This window comes from Medicago sativa, chromosome 3, assembly GCF_051527215.1.
Source record: "Medicago sativa cultivar Bolivia chromosome 3, Bolivia_mono, whole genome shotgun sequence".
Lineage (NCBI taxonomy): Eukaryota > Viridiplantae > Streptophyta > Magnoliopsida > Fabales > Fabaceae > Medicago > Medicago sativa.
Genome location: NC_140751.1, coordinates 47,160,404 through 47,175,036, shown reverse-complemented (window position 1 = coordinate 47,175,036; position 14,633 = coordinate 47,160,404). Strand labels below are relative to the sequence as shown.

At 31.3% G+C, this 14,633-nt stretch overlaps 1 protein-coding gene and 1 long non-coding RNA gene across 6 annotated transcripts; one reads left to right on the top strand and one right to left on the bottom strand.

Annotated features, from left to right (window-relative positions):
* The first annotated feature begins 6,193 nt into the window (after positions 1–6,193).
* LOC146937804 (glycerol-3-phosphate acyltransferase 1-like) lies at positions 6,194–10,075 on the top strand. The gene is made up of 2 exons (XM_085751922.1): positions 6,194–7,041; positions 9,018–10,075. Exons 1-2 carry the CDS (start codon positions 6,328–6,330, stop codon positions 9,891–9,893), a joined length of 1,590 nt encoding a protein of 529 aa, XP_085608048.1. The 5' UTR covers positions 6,194–6,327; the 3' UTR covers positions 9,894–10,075.
* Positions 10,076–10,418: 343 nt separating this feature from the next.
* Positions 10,419–14,213, bottom strand: LOC146937803 (uncharacterized). 5 transcript variants are annotated; one of them, XR_015031044.1, is made up of 5 exons: positions 13,745–14,211; positions 12,409–12,513; positions 11,659–11,707; positions 11,375–11,507; positions 10,419–11,209 (listed from the first exon to the last, which is right to left on the bottom strand). It is a non-coding gene; the product is annotated as an uncharacterized LOC146937803 (long non-coding RNA). The 5 variants fall into 5 exon arrangements; XR_015031042.1 differs by having other exon boundaries at positions 12,409–12,517; positions 13,745–14,210; XR_015031043.1 differs by having other exon boundaries at positions 11,655–12,517; positions 13,745–14,213.
* Positions 14,214–14,633: the final 420 nt, after the last annotated feature.

Here is a 14,633-nt window from a genome sequence, read left to right as displayed (position 1 = left end):
GTTATGTCACATGAGTGAGATAAACATGGTTAAGCTATGCAAGAGTAATGTGTTGTCTGACATGAGTAATCCACATTTGAAGAATTTTGATCACTGTTTTGTTGAAAAGAAGTGCAAAGTTTCTTTTGAGGTTCACTTACCTAGAAGACCAGAAATTCTTGATTTGGTGCATTGTCATTTATGCGGTCCTATGAAGACAAGAACAATTGGGGGAAGCGCATACTTTCTGAGTTTTGTTGATGACCATTCAAGAAAGACTTGGGTTTACACATTGAAGAGTAAAAATGATGTTTTGAGCATGTTTAAGAAATTTAAGGTCTCGGTTGAGCGCGAAACTGGGAAGAAGTTGAAGTGCATACACATAGATAATGGACGTGATTTTCTGAGAAAAATTAGAGTTTATTGTAGAGAGAACTGGATTAGGTATCAGAGGTCTCTACAATTTAATGGTGTTGCTGAGAGGATGAATGGAGCTTTGGTGGAAAGAATTAATTGTTTGTTGTTAGATGGAGAGCTTCTAGAATCATTTTGGGGGAGAAGCATTGAGCACAATTGTGCATGTTTTTAATCTTTCACCATGTGTGTCCTTGCAACATGAAGTACCAGAGATGATTTGGTCAGGTAAGAATGTTTCTTATGACCATTTACTTGTTTTTGGATGCAAAGCTTTTGTGAAGAGTCAGCAGTGTGTGTTTTTAGGCTATGGCCTAGATGGAGTTAGTTACAGGTTGTATGATCCTGTTTTGAAGAAACTTATCAGATGTTGTGAGGCTGAGTTCATTGAAGACCAGCGGTTGAAAGACATTGATAGAGTTATTGTTGATGATCCAACTCAAGATGAAAATCGTGAAAATTGTCACGGGGGAGAGGTGCAGTCTGAGGTTGAGACTGTTGCACAGATAAAAACCACCCAAGTTAGAAATCCTTTGAAGAGGTACACTGCTGAAGGAGTTGCTATTGCAATTGATGATAGAGCACTTGGTTTTGATTCTCAAGAAATGGAGAATGTTGATTTTGGCGGCATAGTTGTTGAAAAGACAACTGATTGTGCCACTTGAGTCGTGAGGGGGAGAATTGTTGGATGGGTCCCTCCTCAAGTGGGGACCACACACTTATTTAAGAAAAAGAAAAAAAAATAGTGTGTGTGTTTGGGCATAAAGCCCACGTGATGTGTTTGTGTGTGAATGGGTAATAAAAAACCTATGTCACGTGTTATTATATAAAAAGGAAATTGCTTTCCCTAATATTGTAACAGTATGGCGTGAAAACGTTTTGGTAGCCGCAACTGTGAAAATAATTGAGAGAGAGCAGTACGACAGAAGAGGAAGAAATTTGGTTTCCGGTGACAAAAGTGTGTTCGGAAAACGATCTCCGTTTCGGTTGAAATTTGAGTATGTTATTTTTGTTACCTAGTTTGATATTTAGATAATTTTTTCTAAGTAGTTTTGTCTTCTTTTTGTGTTTGTTTGGGATACTTATTTAGGGTTTGCTCTCTGGTTGTTAGAATCATCATAGTTGGTTGATTATTTGATGATTGTCAGTTCCTAGAGGTTTTAGGAAGACATTGATTGTAACTATTATTGTGATAGTTGAAATTTTTGGCTGGACTAGGTCCCGTGGTTTTTATTCTCTCACATTGAGAGGAGTTTTCCACGTTAAAATTCTGGTGTTCTCATTTACAGTTTTTTACTCCTTTTTATTGTTGCTACTGTTGTTGTTGGTTGTGCTGGTAAATTGGATTGTTCAGGTTCCACAAAAAGAGATAATTTAAGCTTCCGCATATTCCGCATTGCGCACTTTGATCCCAACAGCTCGAGAGCTCGGAAAAAGTGTTAAATCAACTTGGTGGTACTCTAGATTGATTTGTTTAGTTGTTGTGTTTTTAAACTATTATTTTCCGTGCAACTATGGTCACAATGACCTGATTGTATTTGGGTTAGTCTTTATGAGGCTCGGCCTATATAAATACTTGGGCTAAATATTATATCTACACAACGTTGTTACAAGTGTTATTCTCATCAATTTGTGATTAATCGACTTATAATACAAATGCATGTTTATTTGTTCAGATATGATAAATATCTAAAATAATATTAGGATAGGATATGATAGAATAGACAATTATTCATAATTGACTACAAATTCAATCAATTAATTTATTAACTAAAGCTATAAGTTGGGTGATAAATTATTCGCTATAAACTTATTTGTTATAAGTTTGTATACAAGTTATCCTCTATTCTTTTCCTTTTTCTTTTTTTTTGTTTTGTTTTTTTCTTAGCAAATATCCGCTATTTTTTCACCAAACATAACCTTACTTTTAATCATTTCTAAATTTTCATGAGGGAGTGGCCTTGAAAAGTCAATTTAAAAAGGCAGTGCTAATTAATGCAAGTAGTGTATGTATACATGTCATAGTCACTACCTTCACTTGCAGTTCAGCAAGATACCAGTTTAATGACTAAATAAATATTCTCTAATCTTCCTTTTCATCACAAAATTATCAGAAACATCAATATCACAATCCCAATTATCATAAACAGTAAATAGTGAGTGAAGTTTAAATAGAATGGTTTTTCTATTAGTACTCCTAAGGCTTTACCATGTGATTGTTAAATCATGTTATGAAGCTGCAAAGAAATTGAAAAGTCATGACTTTAATTTTATTGATCTATCATCTAAACAACTTCATCAACCTTCAACTTTTCCTAGTATTTTGAATTGTGATTTAAACGGGAGAAATTCACAAACATTTGTTTGCGACATTCATGATGTCCTATTAAGGAACCATTCCTTCTTTCCTTATTTCATGCTAGTTGCCTTTGAAGGTGGTAGCATTTTAAGACCTTTTATATTACTTTTTTTTTTTTTGAAGAATTTTATATTACTTTGTTATATTATGCTTTTTGAGCTATGAACATAAACTTAAAGTTATGACCTTCATCACTTTTTGTGGACTTAAAATTAAGGACATGGAAATGATTGCAAGGGTAGTTTTACCAAAGTTTTACATGGAGAATCTTAACCTTAAGGTTATGAGGTTTTTGTTTTTGTAGGGTCTAGAGTTTTCTTCACTTGTGTGCCTAGAGTTATGGTGGTTGATATTTTAAATTTTAAAAGTTGGATAAAAATTTAAAGACGATAATTTATCTCCAATTCTAAGAGACTGATGATCTATTAATCTAAACTCTAAGAAAGTTAGTAAAGTTCATTTTTACAATGTGCACTATTCATATCACTTATTTGGACTATACTTTTTAATTAATATATAAATACAAATGGTAGCATGTAAGATGTTGTTTGATTTATCTTGACAAATATTTTTAAAATATTAAATTTTTATAATTTTTTACTTTAGATAATTAAAGATATTAACGGTCAAAGTTGTTCATTGGTATGTGTGAAGTGGTTGACTGCGAGTCTGCGACATGTATTTTGAAACGGATGGAGTATTAATTAAAGGGAAATGATAACAATTGGCATAAGAGCACTTGATAAGCTTAAAGTAGCAATTTCATCTTGGATATCAAACTTGGATATCAAACTTAATTAAATTATCATAACCCTTAATTAAATTAGATATCAAACTTGGATACTTAATTATGATTGATAATTTAACTATAAACTTCATAAAAAATTGATAATTTTAATTTAAAATATTAAGTGTTGCAAATTGTAAATTAAATAATGATAAAAAAATTAAATTAATATATATATATATAAATTAATACACACACATATACATATACATCAATTTTGAATATGAGATAAATTATACACGATTGATTCTCATTCTCATGAATTAAATATGATTATTGAAGTCATTCATTTCCATTACAAAGAACACCACCAACTAACATACATGTAACCACCATCACGTATTGTGTAAGAATACAAACTCTTCATTTTCATGTATTTAATATGACTTTTGGAATCATGCATGTCATTTGAAAATAAATATTTTATATATATATATATATATATATATATATATATATATTATATTTTATAGACTAATTTTAAAATAAATCACTTATCACTTTGAACTTAGAGGATGAACATCATCAAAACTAAATTTTTGGTTGGTATGTCATTTGTCTAGTATTTTCTTCTTCGTCCTCTTCTTTTTCCTATTCTACTTCTTTTATTTTATTTCTCCTTTTTGCACACATACTAAGAATAAAAGACATTTATGCAAAGACACGGGTACTTTACCATTATTAAAACAAAATTTATATCTAAAAAAAAGTACTAAAACAAAAATTGCTACGTGTTTAAAATACTCTTTTCACACACTCCAATAATAATTAAACATGTCATCCACTCCTTTTTATTTATTGACCCACTATACCATTTCATAACCAGATTATTTTATTTTTATTATTATATATACTTTATATAAAGAAAATAGCATGGTTTGCCTCCTGTGAGCTGACTTTTTCTCTTTTCAAAACCATTCTCAACTTTCAATACAAATAACACACATAACAAATAAACAAGAGTAAATTCTAATATTAAAATAAAAGTTAGCGCAACAAAAAGAGCAATAACAAAAAGACATAATTTTTATTTTTAATCAAAATCAAAATTTCATAAAAAAAAAACTGTTCATAATTTTTAAACGTTAGCGCAACAAAAAGAGTGGAAAAACGGACACGTGAGTGTCATCTTTTCGCTAGTAATGATAATGATTTTATCTGTAGCTTGTAACTCCGTCTTTTCATGTGTTCTAAATCCTTTCACTCTCTTGCTTTTTGTAACTCCGTCTTTTCATGTGTTCTAAATCCTTTCACTCTCTTGCTTTCAACGGTGTTATTTTGATATGAATTCTTCTCTTATTGCTTTGAATTCTAAACCAAAAACTTCATTCAACCATTGTAAGCAAAATAATGGAAGAAATTCAAATAAAGGAAAATAAAATAAAAATCACATTTGTTGTTGAATCAATCAACTTCTAAGAATCCTAAAAATCAATGAAAAAATTTGAAGAAAAAAAAAACCAAAACAATTTTGAACCGTAAAAAAAAAAAACAGTGTTGAACACGACAACAAAATCATTCTATAAACTCTAAAAATCCAGATCTGCCACCAAATTCATAAACGTAAAAAAAACGAAACTTGCAGTTGAAACGGTGACTAAGAGATACATCGATTTTAACCGTCGATCGCGGAGAGTGGTGAAGATGAACACAATACATAAAAGGAGAGGTTGAGATATAACAGCCTCAAATTATGAAGAAATAAGGGTTTAGTGGTTTTTTCTCTTAAAGATAAATAAGTTATGGATTAAAAAAAAGGTGATGTTACCCAATAGATAAGAATGTATTGTTACCCAATAGATAAGAATGTGACCCTAACACTACTCAAGTCGTTTTTCGGTCAAGTACGCAGAGATTCAGTGCAAATCTGAACTTCTGTTAAAAAATGGAAAATTCAAGGTACCATAAAATATCTATCATTTAACAATTCTATTGCAAAAAATAAATAAAAAATCAACTGAATTTATAATTATTTTCCGCTCAAAAAAGTGTTAATATGAAAGATATGTCATATTTGAAAGTGTTAAAATCAACTTAGTGGTACTCTGTATTGATCAGTTTGGTTGTTGTGTTCTTTAAACTATTATTTTCCGTGCAACTATGGTCACAATGACTTGTATTTGTGTTAGTTTCTGTGAGGCTCAGCCTATATAAATGTTATCTCTACACAACGTTGTTACAAGGGTATTGTTATCAATTTTGTGATCGATAGACTTATTATACAAATGCATGTTTATTTGTTGAGATATGATAGATATATAAAAAAATGGTAGGATATGAGATGGGAAGAATAGACAATTGCTCATAATTGACATGATAATAAATTACATATTGGCTTAATTGTACTTTTCATTCTACATGCATTAAATCAACTCTAAACTAGTTCAACCAACCGCCAGTTTTATCAAATTCTGTAAAATCAACAATTAATTTATTAACTAAAGCTATAAGTTGGATTATAAGTTATTCGCTATAAACTTATTTGTGATGAGTTTGTATATAAGATATCCACTATTCTTGTCACCAAACAGAACCTTACTTTAAATCATTTCTAAATTTTCATGAGGGAGTGGCTTTGAAAAGTCAATTTAAAAAGGTAGTGGTAATTAATGCAAGTATTGTATGTATACATGTCATAATCACTACCTTCACTTGCAGTTCAGCAAGATACCAATTTAATGACTATAAATATTCTCTAATCTTCCTTTTCATCACAAAATTATCAGAAACATCAATATCTCAATCCCAATTATCATAAACAGTAAATAGTGAGAGAAACTTAAATACAATGGTGTTTCTTTTAGTACTCCTAAGGCTTTACCATGTGATTGTTAAATCATGTTATGAAGCTGCAAAGAAATTGAAAAGTCACAGCTTTAATTTCATTGATCTATCATCTAAACAACTTCATCAACCTTCAACCTTTCCTAGTATTTTGAATTGTGATTTAAAGGGGAGAGAGTCCCAAACACTTGTTTGTGACATTCATGATATCCTATTAAGGAACCATTCATTCTTTCCTTATTTCATGCTAGTTGCCTTTGAAGGTGGTAGCATTTTAAGAGCTTTCCTCTTACTTTGTTCATGTCCTATGTTATGCTTTTTGAGCTATGAACATAAGCTTAAAGTCATGATCTTCATTACTTTTTGTGGACTTAAAATAAAGGACATGGAAATGATTGCAAGGGTAGTTTTACCAAAGTTTTACATGGAGAATCTTAACCTTAAGGCTTGTGAGGTTTTGTCTTCAGTAGGGTCAAGAATTTTCTTCACTTGTGTGCCTAGAGTTATGGTGGAAGGGTTTCTTAAGGAATATTTGAATGTTGATGATGTTGTAGCTACTGAGTTACACACTGTTGGATGCTATTTCACTGGTTTGATTTCTAGGCATGGTTTGGTTGATAAGGATAGTGCTCTCATGGATTATTTTGGATATAGAAGGCCTGATTTAGGAATTGGAAGCACATGTGTCAATGATCATCATTTTATCTCTTATTGTAAGGTATATGTGAAGTTAGTTACTCTTTTAGCTATATTATATTCTTGGTATTCCATAAATTTTTTAAAAGTATCTTTGGATAGAGGAAAATGAAAGGAAGTTAGGATTAATTGTATACATTCTATAGGTAGTAAGTTTTTATTTTTCTTGATAGGTCTAGGTAGTAAGTTCTTAAAATGAAAGGAATGGAATGATAAATTATCATAAAACATAATGTTTTGATCGATCCCTATAAACATTTGATTTGAGCCAGAAAATGTTCATATGCATATCATGAGATGGTTGCCTTTTTGACATTGAATGTTTCTTATAAACACATGAAAAAGACTAAAAAACCCAATTGTAGTTTAACTACTGCCCAGTTTTCTAGTTATAAGTCAGCGGTATTTAACTACCGCTGGAGACATTTTAATATTTTACATGTGTTTCTAGGAAGTTTTTGATGTTAGAAAAGCAATTTTCATATCATGATGACTCATGGAACATAAACATAAGTTTGACTATTCTTTTAAAACATTTCATTCATACCCCTACATCTCAACTTCTTACCCCCACAAGACCAACGGATTTCCCATTTTACCCTTAACCACCTGTAACTGTAAGTTATTACAATTTTTCATTTACCTAGTTTCACTTGTATTGACAAGTTTAGTGGATTTTTAAAAACTAACGATTTTTATTTGTCAAAAAAGAAAATTCCAAATTAGCCTTGTGTACCGACAAACTTAAATTTGAATTGTTGGAACATAAATATGTTCCGTATAAATGGTACTTGTGTTTTCCTTAACCGATTCATTGGATATGCATAGATGATGTAAAACAGTTTGACATTGACATTTAATCAAAATCCACTATTTTCCTTCATGAAAATCAAAATCAACTTTTTTGTCATATCACCTCACTCATGTATGGGTAGTTAAAATTTAATAATGGGACATAAAAGTAGGAAAATTCTATGGTGAAGTCATGAGAATGACTTTTCTGGTGAAGTTAATATTATAGCATCAAAAATGTAGTGAGTAACACCTCACTATTTGTATAGTGGCATCAAAAGTTCAGTCCATATAGTGTCATCAATTCATCAGATTAACAAGACTACACTTAATCTAATTTTATCCTACCTTGTTTCAAGTGTAACACCCCACAAAGTGTAACACTTAAGACTATCACATAATATCATCAACTATGTTTGTATGTTAAAGATGTCAACGATAAAATAGTACATGTAAGTCCAAGATGTTGCAAGCATTACTAGATGAATTACTATTGATCATTAATCGGTAATCAACAATTTAAAAATGAATCAAACATTAAGATCAAAGTTAACTTTTCCAAAAAAGTCAGTTTCCGGACTGCACCATAGAAGCTCCCATAAAAGTATTGTCCATTAAACTCTCATTAATATCGGTTGTTCTTGAAATCTTTGAAAACTCATTATTTATTTTCAAATTCAGTTGTTTTGAAGAGAAATTCGAAAAATTGAGAGAATTATTTTTTATAAAAAGTGATCCAAGCGAAATAGGGAATTTGTCAAAATATATGTACAAAGGACTAAATGTGGAGGTATGAGTCCTCGTGAGCTTAACTCATAGAAACAATGTATAATATATGCAAGGTCCAGAGTACAAACCACGGCCACAAAAAAAAAAAGTGGGGTATGAAGTTAACTTTACTATGTTATAGTCTTCTTTATTTTTTTTTAAACCCACAAGTATAAGGCCCAGATGATGCAAGCAAAAATAAAGAAATTAAATACATTTTTTTTTGTCAAAAAAAGTAAAATGTGGTGATAACCCAAAGCTGTACGTTTTCATTTATTTTTGGCATATGATTATAATAGGTATAGTACAATATAACAAACCTTATCTTATCTAACTAACTACATTATTACAATGAAGTGTACACCTTTAATTTCATTTTCCATATTAATTATTCCATATTAATTCCCATCTAACTCCATAAATATATGATAATGATAGGAAGCTTATGTGGTGAGCAATGAAATATGTCCAAGTTCAATCATGCCAAGGGAAAAGTATCCAAAGCCATTAATATTTCATGATGGAAGACTAGCATTTTTCCCTACACATTCATCAACTCTCTACATGTTCATGTGGCTTCCAATTGCAATTTCATTATCAATTTATAGATTATTTCTTGGGACAATAGTTTATTACAAATGGGGACTTGCATTAGTAGCATATAGTGGTATAACTATAAATATCAAAGGCTATAGTATTAGTAACCCTAAAAAAAATTCAATAACAAATAAAGGTGTACTCTATGTTTGTACACATAGGACATTATTAGATCCTGTTTTTCTTAGCATGAGTTTGAGAAAACCTTTGACTACGGTAACTTATAGCTTAAGCAAAGTGTCAGAGATTATGTCTCCTATAAAGACAATGAGTTTAATAAGGGACAAAGAACAAGATAGAGAAACAATGCAAAGGTTGTTAAGTGAAGGTGATTTAGTTGTGTGTCCTGAAGGAACAACTTGTAGGGAGCCTTATCTATTGAGATTTAGTTCACTTTTTGCTGAACTTGCTGATGAGATTGTTCCTGTGGCTATGAATGCTAATGTGAGTATGTTTTATGGTACAACAGCTAGTGGATTAAAATGTTTGGACTCTTTTCTATTTTTGATGAATCCATGGCCTAGTTATAATATTGAAGTACTTGAAAAGGTTCCAAAAGAACTCACTTGTGCTGGTGGAAAGTCTCCTTTTGAAGTGGCTAATTGTATGCAAAAGGAATTGGGTGATGCTTTGGGATTTGAGTGTACCAATATTACAAGGAGGGATAAATATATGATGTTAGCTGGGAATGAAGGTGTTGTTCAAAAGAAGAAGTGAAAATTATGGTGTTTGAAATTTCACATTCAAGAAGATACATAACTCTTTTCCACTGAGGGTGTGTTTGGATTGAGAGTTTAGGAGGGAAAGGGAGGGGAGGGTTTAGTTTTCTTTTTTAAACTACAGATCATATGACATGTTTTTCTAAAATAAATCAAGTGTGATTGAAGTATTATTATATTCACTACTACAAAATACCCCCTTTAATAGCACTTATTTTGGCTCTTAATAGCGCTTCTCAAGCGCTAAGAAAGCCCCCGCTATAAAAGGTCAGGAGCCTATAATAGCGCTTTCCAAACGCTATTAAATAGCAACACGTCAATAGCGCTTTCAGAAAAGCGCTAATATAGCCCTATTCTAGTGCTATTAAAGTAGCTTTTCTAACAGTTTTTTCTTAGCACTTTCTGAGAAGCGCTATCGTAGCCTTTCTACTCAAATAGGGGTTTCTTAGCGTTTTACTAAAAGCGCTAATAAAAGTTGCGTATTTTTTTTTTTAAATTTGTAACCAAAAATGCTATAATAAAATGCTATAATAAGATACTGAAATTTGAATATAGCAAATTACATTCATGATAATCTCATTACAATCTTCAGAATTCATTCCATAAAAAGATAAAAGTACAAAATAAAGATGAAGATGAGGGGGACATAAAACCAAAACCCTCCAAAAAGTACTAATTTGGGAAACCAGTCTTGTTCCTAGCAAATTCTGCCAAAATCTGAGAGGCAAATCATTGTACCAAAAATGTGAGGATAAAGCAAGACCAATGTTAGCTAATATGTCTGCACATTTGTTACCCTCTCTATATATATGAGTAACCTGAAATCTGAAGCTATTCAACAAAAACAGTTATCCCACCTATTGTAATTCATCATTCCCATTACTGATAATATATACGCACAAGCTCTAATATTTAACTTTAAAGTATGAATGAGTCTGTGGATTTCAGTTTATGATAGATCATTGACAAGAATCGTACTTACCTTTTTAGAGAACTCAACTCTCCAAAATGCAAGTGCATCATCAAGGTTCAAATCAAAACCCTACTTGTTACTGAGAAAAGACAAAAGATGAGAACACTGAGACAGGGGAGAGAACAAACAGCCATTGAGAAGAAAGCGAATTAAATAAACGTCTATTCACAAAGGAATGATCTGTCAAACCAATAAGATAAGCTGCATCGTGGACACCTGCGTATAAAAGCGTGTGAAATGTAAAGCTACATTAATAGTATTTTCAATATGCTCAGACTAACCTTGAGAAAGAGGCCTAGTTGCATCCTTCCCCCATGCTTTAAATGATGGTCCTCTTTCAACTACATAAGTGTGGCATAAATAAGGAGTCAGGACAGATGAGACAAAAACAGAACAATATGAAGACTCATTATAAAAGACAAACGAGTTAAGGAAAAAATTAATAAAAATGAACCGGAGAGTGATAAACACAGCCTATGGATTGTAGTTTATGACTAATCTCTTACCTTGTCATCAGGTGACGCATACACAAAGGAATGTGCTCTTGGCAACTTAATCAATGTCCTTTAAAGATATCTCAACATATTCTCTACACTATGGAGGTTCTCAGTCAAAAGGACAATCAATCGCATGAATTACCTGAGGAACGAATATACCACATGAATTACCTAAGAAAAATCAGGACCTAGATAACTTGAGCACTGTGCTTCCACAATCTACACAAAATCTAGTCAACTTCAATTAAAAAAGAAAGGATATACTGTTAAAAAAAGAGCACAATCACACCTACAAGAGTCAATCTACGTTTCTCTTGTTCTCTGATTGAAGATGTCCATTTTCTGCAACAATATAGAAACCCTAGGAATCTGAAATTCTAAAATTGCATATGAAGAAAGAAAATTCTCCTGGAATAAATATTAGAACATTTATTGTGAAAGAATCAGAATTGAAACATAATAAAGATTTACTATAACCAATACACGCTGACATTACCCAAACCGACTCATTGCAACATAAGCATATAGCCTTGACTTATAAACAATGAAGCATGGAATCCGACACAGACACTTGACACGACACTGACACGGACACGTCGACACCGCTAATGTAAAAAATATAGGACACCGACACCGTTACATATATGTTAATTTATTTATAGACGATCTAAAATTAAAATACATAAATAAACATCTAACTTAAGCAATTTATGTCATTAGAAAAAGTTCTACAACAAGATATCATAGTATTTGACCTTTATTTATTCATCTACTATAAAAAAAAGCTAAAAATGATGTAATCAACTATAATGTCTATAACTCCTAATTGATCAACATTTCTTAAAACATACGCAACTCTTGTATCTATGGTGTGTGGAAGCAAGAGAGAAAAAATATGGTTTTAGATATTTGTTTGAGTTAAAATCCAAAGAAGCATGCATGATTAAATCAAAATACAGTTTACATTAACCTTAAACCATTTGACAATGGGATTAGCTATTCCCTTATCTATTTATCATATGATAGGGCCAGATATTTCTCACCTGATGAGATCCTACTTATGTCGGAGGCTCTGGTTGGTCAAGCCTAGAAGCTTAAGAAAATTGTTGACAACTTTTACAACTGCTTTGGACAATGTGACTTGAATGCTTGCTTAAAACAAAAACAAATTCATATGATAAATTAGTAAAAAAGTATCAAATGCCATAAGTTTGCATCAAAAGAATATAAATGTAAGATGAAACCAATTATCTCACTTTATTTAGGACTAAAGTGACCTGCAATTGAGATTCTTATCGACTAAATTGACATTTTTTTCTCAAAACCAAATCGCTCTATATTTTTCATCGGACACCAATTTGAATATTTATTTACTCCATCTAATATATAAAATACATGTTTTCTTCATATATAGAACGTACATGGTTCAAGGGGAGTAAATAATGTTAGACTAATGCACTCACAAATTACACAGGAAACTAAATTGCTTAAGTTTTTTTAGAAACTAAATTACATTAATATCATTAGCAGGTAAACTTCTTAATGTTAAATAAATGGTTGCTGTTGCTAGGTAATTGCCCATCAATAACATAAGGAATCCAACTTCAAGCACACAAATAACAAGGATCACACTTCTAATGCTAACCACTCATTTTCTCACTTTTGAACATGTCCTCAAACAATTATAAAAAAAACCTAAGATAAAGCCCAAGTTAAATGGGTCTATCTTCTTATATACGTGTCCTAAATGACAGCTACCATAGGGACACAAGGGTAACATGAAAAGATTAAAAGATAGTCCACATTTGAGAGTGTTCAAAACGTGTGTTGATGCTCATGCTGCTCAAATTCATTCATTTGATTCACAACTAGAAAAGGATAATAATTTGTTGACTGAGAACACGTTTAGACAAGCAATGGTACTAATACTCATAAATATTTCAAAATCAAAAGTACTTTTACAACCTAAACTCAATAACCAACCTAAATTAGACAAGCAATGATCATCATTTTGTCTAAAAAAACACCATCAGAACCTGTTAAGTTACGTACTACCATCGGGATGAAATTAGTTTTATCTATCCTTCTAGGAAAGGAAAAAATAATATTAGGTAATTATTAATGAAGTGTAGGGATATGATCAGTTGACAGAAAAATCAAATTAATATGATAATATTTTTCATAAAAAAATGGATTTTGAAAGCAGAAAAGCAAAAGGGTTACATGATTCAACTCTCAAAATCTAAGCAAAAGGGTCACCAAATATTAATCCAAATCAAAATCCAAATCCAAATCAAAATATATTGAGAGAAGATGTGAAAAGGGTCACAAAATCAAAATCTAAGAGAAGGAACAAAAAGTAAATTGAGTGAACAGTACCTGCGAATCAGAAGAAGCAATTGAGAGAAGAAACGGTTCAGTGAGAAGGTTGAGAAGAAGATGACGTGATTGAAGTATGGAGGAACGATGAAGAAGAAGGAACACAGCGATTGAGAAGAAGGAACGTGTTCTTTGGTGATTTTTTTTTGTTGATTTGGGTGAATTTCTTTTTTTGTTGATTGAGAACACTATGGAGAGCTTGTGTGAACTGTGGGGCCCTTTTTTATTTTCAATTTGCAAAAAGCTTAAACGCTATCTATACCCCCCTCTAACAATAGCGTTTCATGATAAGCGCTATTAGTGAGAACCAAACTAATAGCGTTTACAGAAAAGCGCTATCAAACCCAGTTTTTAACATATTTTTCTTAGCGCTTTGTGAAAAGTGCTATAACTGGTCTATGAGTTGCATTTTTAATAGCATTTATCCAAAAACGCTATTAAAATTGTGCTATTAAAAGCCAAAATTGTGGTAGTGATTATCGTTTATCATGTTAATATGTTAACTTTTTAAAAGACATTTCATAGTGTCTGTAATTTAAAAATGAAAAGTGTACCCTCCCCTCCATTCCCCTCCTAAACTCTCCATCCAAACACACCCATGAATGAAAGAAAATGAGTGTGGCTGTGTTATTTTTAGGTAAAGACTGTGGCTATGTACATACATGTAAAAAAGAATGTATAAAATTATATTTGAACATCAAAATGATTATTACTTCATAGATGCTTGTATCGCACTCAATTATGAAGTATTTGTGTATATTAATTGCAAAAGGTAATTTATCTTCTTTGATTAGAAAAAAAAATGTTAACAAGTGTCTTTAAGACATTGTTTAATTAAGCAATTAAATGCGGTAATTTTTGAAAAATAAATAAAAAAGGGTCTTGCTAA

Bases quoted from the DNA above. Each gene is read 5' to 3' on its own strand.
- LOC146937804 (XM_085751922.1), top strand. From the start codon at position 6,328: ATGGTGTTTCTTTTAGTACTCCTAAGGCTTTACCATGTGATTGTTAAA. The intron at 7,042-9,017 runs GTATATGTGAAG...TGATAATGATAG, and splicing joins ATTTTATCTCTTATTGTAAG to GAAGCTTATGTGGTGAGCAA.